General features: G+C 39.9%; 1 protein-coding gene across 5 annotated transcripts in view; it reads right to left on the minus strand.

Annotated features, from left to right (window-relative positions):
- DLC1 (DLC1 Rho GTPase activating protein) overlaps positions 1–12,919 on the minus strand; it is a 419,617-nt gene that overhangs the window by 21,629 nt on the left and 385,069 nt on the right. For 4 of the 5 annotated variants that reach the window (XM_027597776.2, XM_027597779.2, XM_027597780.2 and 1 more), the window contains 2 exons: positions 7,724–7,795; positions 2,783–2,864 (listed from right to left, as the gene is read on the minus strand). In XM_027597776.2, coding sequence (XP_027453577.1) covers positions 2,783–2,864; positions 7,724–7,795 — 154 coding nt within the window. Of the gene's footprint in view, positions 1–2,782; positions 2,865–2,962; positions 3,209–7,723; positions 7,796–12,919 lie in introns of those variants that run through there. The other variant, XM_027597781.2, reaches the window with a different exon arrangement.

The raw sequence follows: 12,919 nt of genomic DNA on the forward strand, positions 1-12,919 counted from the left end.
AGGACCCGGGGATCATGACCTGAGCTGAAGGCAGACGCTTAACCAACTGAGCCACCCAGGCACCGCAAGAATTATTTTATTTAAAACAAACTTTAAAAAAGTTTTGTTTAAGGTAAAAATGTTAAAATTAATGTTTAATAATATTTTATGAAGTAAAACTTTTCACCTTTCTGTAACCATTTTACCATATATATTTAAAATCAACTTCTCAAACTATTTCAACAGGGCAAAAGATGGAAGTCTACAAGATGTCTGTCAGTCTGGAGAGAACTGGACAAATCACAAACTTTCAAACCACACCACAGCTTCATGATTTACTGGCCCCCAAATTCCATGGGCTGAGAAACTATGAGGAAGACGCTAGCGTAGCTAATGAGATGAATATCACATCATCAGTAAAATAGGTTATCCCCCACCACTGTGCTGACAACTGGGAACCTATTGGGCATTTCAAAAGAGGATGCCGCATCATTTTCTTCAGAACATTTGTTTGGGCCTCTCAAAAGGAGAAATCATTTGCCTTGAGAAGTCTGTGTGAACATGGATAAGAGCCCTTGGCGTTTCCATTACAAACAAGTTGATGACCGTTACTATGAATTCTGAAGCATTTTTTTTTTTAAAGATTTTATTTATTTGACAGAGAGAGAGAGAACAAGTAGGCAGAGTGGCAGGCAGAGGGAGAGGGAGAAGCAGGCTCCCTGCTGAGCAGGGAGCCCAATGCGGGGCTCGATCCCAGGATCCCGGGACCATGACCCGAGCCGAAGGCAGACGTTTAACTGACTGAGCTACCCAGGCGCCCCTGAAGCATTTCCTTTTTTGAAGAGAAAACCCAACTTCAAGATTTCCTCCACATACTCAAATCTGGGCCTCCGTTTTGGGCCTAATAATGTTCAAAGCCCTTTAACACCCATTACCTCATTTCTTCCTCACACTTAACCTTTGAGACATCATTCTCTGCATCCGAGAAAACAGAAACCCAACCAGCATACACTGCAGAGTCCAAATACAGAGGAAGGTCTAGCTGTTTTCACAAAAGATCCAGAAACACAGATTTATTCCCTTTAAAGGGAGGTGGCTTCTTGAACAGAACGGAGAGCCAGTGGAAATCACAAAGGGCAGAGGATGACCTTCTCAGAGGAGCGCAACACAGTTTCAAACTGATATTAAAAAAAAAAAGTATTCAAGAATCTAATCATGAGCCCTTTGGGCTGCAATGTTGTGGTGATATTTTTATGACTCAGAAATGCCTAAGCTGTTGCTGCTGTTCAGATGGCCCACTTACTAAGTGGCGTAAAATGTGTGAGATGGGCGATCTGACTCAGTGCGTAAATATTTCCTAGAATCCATTTTATGAGTGACCTCATTTATATGTGTTATCACCAATGACGAATTGAAAAATAAATTAATTCTACCCCACAGCTAAGCATTAAAATATTTTAAAAATGTCTGGAGTAGTTTCTATTCCAGATGTTGACTTCTTCCCTCCCAAACTGCATTAGTGACATTTTCTCATTCCTGATGACATAGCTTTGGTATTACACACTACAGTGAGGGACGTGGGATTATAGGTTGCTTTCAGAAAATGTGTACTTACTCTGGACATTTCTAAGCAGCCGTTTCATTGGATTTGCAAAGTGACAGTGTCTCTGTAGTTAATATGGCATTCTTTTTTTCTTCAACCATGAGAACTAGTCTCTTTCATACACCATTCTAAAGATCCTACCTATATTTCCCTAAAATCACTGCTGAAGTTAGTGGATTCAAAAAACACTGCATTCCATAAGAAAGGCAAAAAACTGTACTTTCCCTGAGCTACTTTCTGTGCCTACAGAGCGGTTAATAAATACCGAGTGCCATTCTACCTTAAAGATGTTCTTCCAAGTTAAAATAAGTACTGAATAAAAGAAAATTCATTTCAACTTTACATATAAAATCAATATGTGAATTTTTTCTGTGTATAATTTTTCCCCAGAATTCAGCTTCTATAGCTTGTAGGCTTTGAGGAAAATGACGAAGCATGAATAACTTAAAAATGAGTAACACGTCCTGAAGAGTTGGGGAGGATTATCAGTGTCTCATCATTGTCTGCTACATGTTTTATCACTTCTACTTCACTGAAACCCACCAGCTGCCCCTCAGCCGAAAGACCCACCAGCACAACGAACAAGGATTTCTGACAGTTTTATTCACGTCTCACATCAATGCTCATTTACTGCCTGTCCTCTGTAGCTTAAAGGCTGTGCTGAGTTCTTTTACAACCTTACTTAATCCTATTGTTACTTTTTTGTACCTGGGGAGGCTGAAGAGATTCAGAGAAACTTCTTTGGAATTCAAACAATGGTTCTCCTGACTCTAGCATGCCATAACTCCCCCCCACCCCCCACCGCCTCTATTCCTCTCAATGTGTTATTTTCATTCAATCTAACAGCAGCTTTGACTCTGTCAGAGTATCTGGCTGGGACTGTACACTCCATTACCCTGTTCCAAGTTTCCAGACCATCTGAACATTCTGTTTCAGCAATCATATGGTATCGAATATGGAATGGTCTATTTGAGTACCTTCTAGGGCAGTGCCATTTAATGGCAATACTAAACAACAAGATGTTACTTATTATAATTAAAAGGCCTATGATTTATAAATGAAGTAAATTACCATAACCATTCACTAATCAAACACCTGACTTAATTAGTAGAACCAACGTGAGCAAAACCCATTTTGATGATAATACCTCATTAAAACAAACAAACAAAAAAAGAAAACACTCAAAACATTTCCATTTACCTGCATAAAGCCTCAATGGCGTCTCTGTCCAAAAAATCATGCTCTCTCTTGACCAAGGAAATATCAATGGGGAAAAGAAGATCTGTAAGAAAAATAAAAACATACATTTATTGAACACCTAAATTCTTGCCAATCTAGCCCAGTTTAGCAGAGGGAAAAAAAAAGTAATTTCTTGAATACCTGTTGTACGCAGGACACCTTACTTCCTATCAAGTGCTATGGGAGAATAAAGCAACTTAGGACAATTCCATCAGTGTCCTCAAGGAGCTTAGATGTAAAGTGGTCTGTACACTCAAATATCCCTTCTTGTCACAGAAGTGGTTCAAAACACTGTTCCACCTTGAAACAAATGAGCAGGCAACAGATCCCTGCTGTAAATTATAGTTTCAGCCAGAATCAACACCAGAAGGATGCTTCCTTTCAATGGGGTGGTGGCGGTTGTTCTGTTGTCTTTCCACGTGTGTCTGCTCACATTTGGTCAGGGGAAGAGGTCACGGAAAACTGAGCCACGGCAAGGTCTACAGAACAATGGCAAGTGGTAGGAAATGGAATCTAACCATTTGCATGACATCAAAAGCTAAAGAGAATTCAGGATATGCTATTTTTAAACAAATATTAGCACTTCCATATGGCTTTTCAGGAGTTTATATAACTCCCCCCCAAAACAAAAGGCCAGCTACAAAGCTGCTGGAGAACAATGGGATCCCAAATCCCTTAATCTGCAGGAGAGTTCAATACTCTTAAGAATACTAGGAGTTATATCAGAACTTAAAAGGAGAAAGGGGGAAAAAGTCAACTCAATAGAAGAATTCCCTTTTTATCCCTTTTTGATAAATACATTCAAGAAGACGGGAGAGAGACCCACAGCACCACTGTGGAAATTTACAACAGCTCTGGAATTGCCACTAGATAAAAACAATTTACCCTCTTTGGAGTTCCAGCTATTAGGGTATAATTGGTCTTTCCTGTAGAATGCTTACATAATATGATGAGTAAGAGTTCTTCTGTGCAACTCTGTAGGTCAGGAATGGGCAAAATAAATCAGCAAAGCAGGAAACTGGGATTACCATAACCAAACAAAAACAAAGACAAAAACAAAACAAAATAAAACAAAAAAACAACCCCATGGCCTCTGAAATGGCTAATGCTTTATACTAGGATGGACAGGGCTCTCAGGAGATGCAAGTGATTAGTCATGTTCTAGTTCTTGGGTTGACTGTGACGTTTTCAGGGCTTCCAACTTCCAGTCACTGGTTTCACAGAATGGACCTCCTTATTCTTAACAATCTATTTGCTAGAGATAATTGTTAAAAGTACTTTTTTTTTTTTTAATGTTGGAAAGAACATAGTGGTATAGTCCAATTGTTTTTTCTGAAGGCATAGAGTTAGATTACCTTAATCATTCCCTGAACAACGTAGGCAGACCGATGAGGCAGCCCATGATTTACGAAGAAATATGTGAAACTCAGTATTGCAGGAATTTATCTCCTCATTATTTGACAGACCAACTCTATAGGCTTATAGTGAATGTCAGCTATTAGTAAATACGGCAGACTGTAAAACTGAAGGTAGTCACATTTTATTTCACTTTGAGCAGACATCAAGAACTTTTAAGTATTAAATAACAGAGCTGACATTAAATATATTTTAATACTTCCAGAGGGTAACGCCAGATCTATGAATGTAAATGAAAAGCTCACGTCTGTTATGTGTATAGGAGACCATGACTGTGTTATTTTAACAATTCTAACTTCATGTACCCAGAACTGTACTTTAGATTCCTATCTGATCCAAATTAACTTTCAGATTCTGTTAAAACACACACACACACAAAATCTAGGGTAGGTAGGGGCCAAATATAAGATAAGTGAAATAATTAAATTTCTCTTATAAGCCCTGACTCTTCTGAAAGGACCGGCTTTTAAAAGATATGATTTATTGATGAATAGCAGTTCTCAGAGTTCTTCAGGTCAGGATTTAATCTTCCAGCTTGAGTGTAAGGGCAGGAAATATAAATTGCCAAAGACCAGAATAAAGCAAAACAGGAAGACAAGGAATGTGTGGGTTGGTGTATGGTGTGTGTATACTCACCCTACAGAGGGGCAGGATGAAGGGCAGAAATTAGCGCCCAGAACAATATACAGTATATATCCCCCAAACTTATGGGGGATATGCTTATGCTTCAAAAGACTTGTAAATGAAAGGACCACAAACACATCCCGTGAAAATGCAGTCTGAATTTTAGGATTTACTAAGAAATAAGATAGAGACTGGAAAGGAGTCTTAGCAAACATACACCCATAAGAAAGTGCTGCTTGGCAGCAAATCAACACCAAAAATGAACATAATTGAAGGAAATTTAATTTCTAAACAGGAGAACAAAAGGAACAGCAGGACAGCCACCTTACTGCCCCTGCAAATGTAATTATCTCTCCCTATCTCCTGTGGGGTGTGAATTGAATGCCATAGAATGGTGGCCCCTCCCCAGCCCTCCCCACCTCCAAGCCCTTCTGAAAGAGATACTGTAAATGTTAATAGGTCAGAAATCCCCTCTAAAGGAAAGATAACCAACTCCATCATAATAAGCACACAGGTTAACCAAGTACCTTAAAAAAAAAAGGAAAAAAAGAAAAAAGAGAGAAACAAGGAAAAAAAAAGGAATTGGAAATATTCTCTATAATGTAGGAATAGTAAGATCTTTTACACAGTATAGCAATAAAATAATTCTGAATCCAACTTCATGGGAAAGTATCGCACATTCAGTCTGGGCTACAATGAGGAATTGTTACCTACAATTAGGTAATGAATGAATTTAGCTGAGTGAGCTAGGAAAATAAAAATGATCTCAATGGTCTCTCTGCCTGATGTGCTTCTGGGGAGTACCCACCCACCCACTCCATATCCCTCCTCAAGGCAACCCGCTGATCCTGTCTAGCACTTCCAAGCTTACAAACTATACCCACTCTTAGCACCGGCTTTTTGCTTATGTGTTAAAGAAGGTTGGCAATGACCACTAGCTCCACCACAGAGCCCAATGCCACTGTTACAGGAAGAAGTCTGTTACTATCCTAGAAGAAGAGAAGAGTAAAAGACATGACTTTAAAACTATTTATTGTGAGAAGAGTTGAACATCTTTGGTGAAAATATTTAAGTGACATCATTTCATATGAATCTTTTAGAAATTTTATCATGTGGTGGCTATGTATCTTAGCATCCCATTCCTTCTTAAGTGATGAAAGAGATTATTTTTAAAATGTAATCAACCAAAACTATGTTTGTTTTTTGAGATTCTGGAAGTCCCCTAAAGGTCTTATTGGCTGTTGGAATTATGTTTTTATTATATAAAATATGTAGCATTTACCACAGTGTTGGGCATCCCTGGTGGTGCAGAATTAATAGTGGCTTGTTGGTTAGTTGAATGGATGGGATGGGTGGATGAATGAATGAATGAATGAATGAGAGACATCTAGTGTCTCTAGTGTTAGGGAAACAGAATGCTCAAGGTAGAAGCAGCTCCAGAAATCATTTAACTTATTCTCAATTTAGGAATCACTTCACTATTCACCCAAACTTTGCTTGCAAATTACCCACAAAAGTGGAGTTCACTGGTTCATAACAAGAATTCTTTTTAAATGACATCGTGTAGAGTATGATAAAAATCCCACATACATAAACAGCTTATTCATCTCGCCATGTGCATGGCATGCTCTACCCACACTGAGCAGGTAGAGGCTCAGGATGAGCCCCGCCTGAGGAGCTCTCCACCCTCAGCCACAGCATTCGAGTGACCCCCAGGGCACTGATGACAAAATGAAGGAGTATAAATTCAGCCTAGATCTTCATTTTTTTTTTTAAGGTCCATTTTCCTTAGTTAAAAATTTGAATGCCACAGGAAAAATAATATTCATCAAATGACAACCTAAACAAAGGTAAAAAGCCTAATTACAACCCAGGGGAATGTATCTGCAACATATGATCCATAAAAGTTTACTATTTAGAATAAAGAGCTCTTAGAAATCATTACGAAAAGTGCAATCAACTCATGAGAAAAATGGGCAACAGACATCTCACAGAAGAGCCAATACGTATTTCTAGATGATATCAAGAAATGAGCATTATCACTCATGATTAGGGAAATGGAAGTCAAAATACATCCATGTGATTGGCAAAAATTAAAGCCTGACAATATCAAGTGTTGAGAGCACGTGAACAGACAGGATCTTTATATATTACTGGTGGGGGTGAAAATCTGTACAGGCACTTTTGAAAAATCTGCATTATAAAACTGAACATACGTGTTCTCTGTTACCCAGTAATTCTGCTCCTCGGTATACAGACAAGACAGATTATTGCAGATGTCCCACGAGAGTACAAAACTGTACAAGAGTGTTCTTAAGCCTACAGTTTATAAAAGCAAAACAGATGAAGCCAAACTGCCCGCCAATCAGAGTGTGAATGTGAATAAACTGTGGTCTACCCACACAACGGGCTATCAATAGCACTCAAAGCAAGTGATCCAGAGGGAGACATAGTATAGAAGAATCTTAATATATGTATCCGAAGAAGTGAAGAAAACTAAGCCTTACAAGATTATATAGAGCATAATACCCATTTTATAAGGGTAAAAGTAACTTTATAAAAATATATATATTAGGAAAATGCCATAAAACTATATAAAAGGAAAGCAAGAAAATGACAAACAGAAGTTTCAGAATGAGTTGCTTTGGGTAGGGAGTGGCAGAGGGACCTAATGGGTGCATTATTATCAAGGTCCTAGTTTTTTGTTTTGAGTGGTGGGGGTCTTAGGACTTGCTACATTGTTTTCTTAATGAAATATTTTATTAAGTAATAAAATGTCTGAAAATAAATCATAGATCAGTAATATCATGAACCAAGGATATGAATATGCCAATTAAAAAACCCCCAGCATTCGCCACTCACCTTCATAAAGCTGCGCATACTGGGGGAAACCAGTTGCCCGTAGCCAATCACAAGCTTCCTTGGCTTCAATTTCTGTAACAGAACCAAAGAAAGACAGACGTGTCAGTCATGTGCACCTCAGCAGGCTTTCTTCCTTAACAAACTCTGATTTTGTTAGATAAGCAAAATACGTCTGTTGACAATGGATAAGCAAAATAAATAAATACACATATGCCTATATAAAGACTTAATTCAAATGGTTTAAAATATGGTGCACCTTTTCAGACTGTAAAAAATGCATTTTTATCTATCTTTCCTTGAAAAATAAAAATGGGGTCCTAGCAGTAGGTGATTCTGTGCTGCTTCTGTGTTCTGGTTACAAAGGATTATGAAAATAGGGCATATTGAGCAGGTTGAAGAGGGATTAAATAATTTTAAGCCTCGATGGTCTAACCTGGTTTACTTTTCACATCATGAAAAGGCCATCAAAGACAGGTGACACCCTGGAAGAGAACTAACCTGACCAAGCGAACAGACCTTCTGTTCCACCCCCCCACCCCCCCACCTCCCCGGGATGCACAGAAAAGGCCCAGGTGCGGTGCCAATGTGCCTTTAGGTGCATCCAGCAGTAGAGACCCAGGCTGTCAGGTGACCCAGAGGGCATTAAGTCAATAAATTCTACGATCCTGGCAGACTGCAATGCCTAATAAAGGCCTACTTCCCTGTGGTTAACATCTTGTAGATAGTATTGATAAACAGCAAGGCCAAGGGCAACTGACACACTGTGTTCCAACTCACTCAAGCACACATTTACGATCCAGTTAAAACCGACTCACAGAGGAGGTCTGGGGCACATTCATTAGTTTCTCTGCTTGCACAAAGAATATTCTTTCAACTCTTCTTCCCACCTTCCACAGGCCATTAGAGTACTTAGGTATGTAAGGTGATTCACTCATTTATAAATGTCTCAACATTGCTTAATTTATTCCAGATTCAAATCTTCATTAGGCATCTCTCCTCTGAGCCAGATGGAAGCAGATAATCCATATTAGGAGAAGTACCCATAGCTTACTTTTGTCTAGTAACTTTACAGTTTCAAAGCATTTTTTTTTTCCCTATTATTTCGTGAGTCCCTTGGCCTATAAAGAAAGGTAATTAAGAACACCCGAATTCATTAAAGCAAGTAGGGTTGTCCTTATGGAGCATCCGAAGAGAAAAACAACCTGCTGTCTTCTGATGAGTTAGTTAATACCCAAACTAAAAACAGCGAAAGCACTAGAGTGGAAATAAATGGCATGGCTAAGTTGATTTTCACAAATTTTTTTCAGTGTGGCGATAAAAGCAGCATTTTTAAAAACACGAGATTCAGGAGTGAATTTGGGGTTGGAGGATAAAGTGACAGACATGTGGAAGAACCTCAATGTTTGCGCTGAATAAAGGAATATATAGAATTGTCCAGTGTGAATCACCTGTACTTAACAGTTTTTTCATGTATTAATATGCACACCTTGTGTCAGAAAGGAATTAAAGCAGCCTTACATAAAATCATAAACATTTTCTAGAAAACTGTATTGCTGGAAAAACATATTTTTTCTCTATCTCTGTGGCCCCTGCTCAAAGACAGACACGGAAAGAAAAAAAGCTAAGTGCTTGTTTAAAAAAAAATATTTTAAATGACTCGCTCCTCCTGACTATTTAGAGGTTATTTCCGTGGAACAGACTGTTAGACTCTAAACAATAGATTGTTCAAAAGTAGCGGTAACCAGAAATTCTCAATGTGCACTCGTTTTTGACTGTCTTCAGACATGACATTGGACCAGCATACACACTAAAGCCTTAATTAGACATACTTCACCAGCCAGTATTGCCACCTTTTTCAGAGCATGTTCCTGATTTTCTGATTAAAATGGCTTCCTGCCAAGAGGCACGTAAGAATGCAACGTATTTTTCTAAAAAAACTTTACATTTATTTATATAGTACTTTACAAATTACCATGTGCTCTCATATATATTGCTCGTTTAAGGCCCCAAGTGAGTTCAGGAGCCCATAAATGCATATTGCTGAATTGTCATTCTCTTACTCACTTTCCAACACTAAGGAAATGAAAAGCTCCCAAATGACCACAAATTTGTTTAGAAAGCTGTGTCCAAATAGCCACTCTGCTCAGGGCCCCTTGGTTAGAAATAAATGATGTGAACAGGCAAAGATTTGCATCTTCAGCAGATAATCTAACTAAAGGCATACAATGGCTAAAAAGTAGTATTTTCAAGAACTGCGAGATCCAGAAATTTTACCTTCTTTTTCCTTACCCTAAAACAGATGAAAATGTTTCTTTCTTTTAGATGTGAAACCATGGGAAATAGGCAAGTCTGTCAGTATCTACTTGAAATTTAAGTGCCCACTCATGAAAACTTGGGCTGCATAACAAATGAAAACTTAACACACTGTTTCTGTAGAAATCAGAATGAGAACGTTGGTAAAACTATAAAAAGTTGTCACTGATTTTTTAATAAACGGAACAATTATTGACTTCATTCCTACCCCCTTCTAATTACTGAGAGAAAATGGTAATAACAATCCAATATAAGTACTGATTTTTAACAAATCAGTATTTTCATTTTATTTAACATGAAATGAACCCATGTCTATAGATTAGTCGGGGAGAGAACACCCCTTCTAGTTTTACTACCCCACCCCCAATCCAAGCCATTACTTTCCTTCTTGTCTCCCAACTAAAATTCCACGTCTCCAATTCTCTCCTCTCTCAGAGAAACCATCCACCAGTCCTGGCTCATCACACCTCCAAAAGTACAGCCTTGATCTTCTCTCTCCCTCACAAACTTCACTAGAGCCCCACTGCTTGGAAAACCGCGTCTAGGGGCGCCTGGGTGGCTCAGTTGGTTAAGCGACTGCCTTCGGCTCAGGTCATGATCCTGGAGTCCCGGGGTCGAGTCCCATGTCGGGCTCCCTGCTCTGCGGGGAGTCTGCTTCTCCCTCTGACCCTCTTCCCTCTCGTGCTCTCTATCTCTCATTCTCTCTCTCAAATAAATAAATAAAAAATCTTTAAAAAAAAAAAAAAAAGAAAAAGAAAATCGCGTCTAAACACCTCCTGCATGGTTTTCTGGGTTTTCCAGGAGGCACACAACCTAATGTTCTAACTCTACCTCCTGTTCTCTACCTAACCTGTTCTCACTCTACCTCCCAAAGTAAACTCAATGCTCATCTCCCCATACACCACCGTGACTTCCTGGCATGAAATGCTCTCCCATCTTCTCAGTGTCAAATTCCCCTCATCCTTCAAGGTCCATCCCAAATGTTGCCTCCTCTAGGCAGACCTCCCAGATGCCTCCTGACAAGTCTATCAATGCTAACTTTTATTGTGTGCTTACTATGTGCAAGCACCTGTCTAAGCACTTAAGGCATATTAATTTACTTTTCACATTGATCCTAAAACGTGGGTTACTAATATCCCCAAGATACAGAGATGAGGAAACAAGCAGAGAAATAACTTTTTTTAAAAAGATTATTTATTTATTTATTTGACAGAGGGAGACACAGTGAGAGAGGGAACACAAGCAGGGGGAGCGGGAGAGGGAGAAGCAGACTTCCCGCTGAGCAGGGAGCCTGATGCAGGGCTCGATCTCAGGATGCTGGGATCCTGACCTGAGCTGAAGGCAGACGCTTAATGACTGAGCTTTTCTTTACATTCACATGCCATAGTGGAGAGACAACTAAGACTCATAGAAATGAGCAAAACAGGGGCTCCTGGGTGGCTCAGTCAGTTAAGCGTCTGACTCTTGATTTCGGCTCAGGTCATGATCTCAGGGCTGTGAGACAGAGCCCCGTGTTGGGCTCTGCACTGGGCAGGGAGCCTGCTTAAGATTCTCTCTCTCTCTCTCCCTCTGCCCCCCCCCCCCAAGAAAAAACAAAGAAATGAGCAAGACAAGGTCTTCACTTAAAAAATACATAACAATGAGTGACATTTAAAATATTAAAACCACGGACACATTGCATTACCTCAGTCACTAAATCTACCGTGCCTATTTTTGGAGGCCTCTAACCGGCTCTAAAGGTTTGACTTTTCCTTCAGGACATGCCACTATGAGGATTAGTTTTTAAAAATATTCTCCATCAGGCAAAAATGCCACCAGAAACTAAAAGTACAAGGGAAATACAGTGTCACTCTAATGCCTGGGTTTTCTCTGAGCAAACAACAGACAAATGTGTTAAGGAGGAAACAGGAAATATTTATTGGAAACAGCTTTAGTGGTTAGTTGTATAAGATGAATGAGGTCCAGGAGGCCCTTCTGTGTAAGGCTGGGAACCGTTAGTCCGTATTTGCACATTTCCTGGCATGATGGGATGACCCTATCTTCCCTTTCCCCCTCAACAGTGAATTAAACAGAAATCCCCCAACCTCGTCATCATTCTGTTGAACCTGCTGAGCTCAACCAGTTGAGCAACAGTAAATGGGTCCAAGTGGGATGTGATTACTTCCATCTTCTGTGTACCCTATCTGCCCAGTGGGAACCATCAGGCTCTCTGCCTTCTTTGACAACATGCTACCAAAATCAGGACTCAAGGCAAATGCCATAGCTACATGGAATGTATCGCTTAAATAAAAGTCTAAGGAATTGGAGGAATGCAAGAAAATCCCAGATTCCTTGGATTCCCCCCAAAATGACAGACCCGTGGCCAAAGACCCACGGAAATGTCGATCGATGCTTTTACAACCACGAAGTACATTTGCTATGTGAAGGCAGGTGGTATTTTCTGATCCAAAACAAAACTCATTTCTCTCCCCTGGTCACACAGATTCCCTCCAATGGAAGAAGATTCTTCTTACCGATTTTCCAGCCTCCACTGAGGTGGCCAATTTACAGACTGTCGTGCAGCTGGGCACCAATGGCCCATCTGACCCTGGTAGGCGGGCTTCACTGGGCAGCCCACTGGAGAAGCAAACCATGGCTTCAAAACCTTGATCTCAGGGGCTCTCAGCCCTGTATGCGGTAGGCATCACGTGGGAAGAGTTTTCTAAAACCACCAACCACCACCCACTCCCAGGCATCTGGATTTTCTCAGTCTAGGGAGGACCCAGGCAGTGTCTTTTAAAAACAAAAAAAGCTCTCTAGGTAAATTTAAGGATAGCCAGGATTGAGAACCATGGAGCCAGGCAACATTTCCCCATATTCTTGCATCGGGAACTCTTTCTCCCC

Source organism: Zalophus californianus, chromosome 2 (assembly GCF_009762305.2).
Source record: "Zalophus californianus isolate mZalCal1 chromosome 2, mZalCal1.pri.v2, whole genome shotgun sequence".
Lineage (NCBI taxonomy): Eukaryota > Metazoa > Chordata > Mammalia > Carnivora > Otariidae > Zalophus > Zalophus californianus.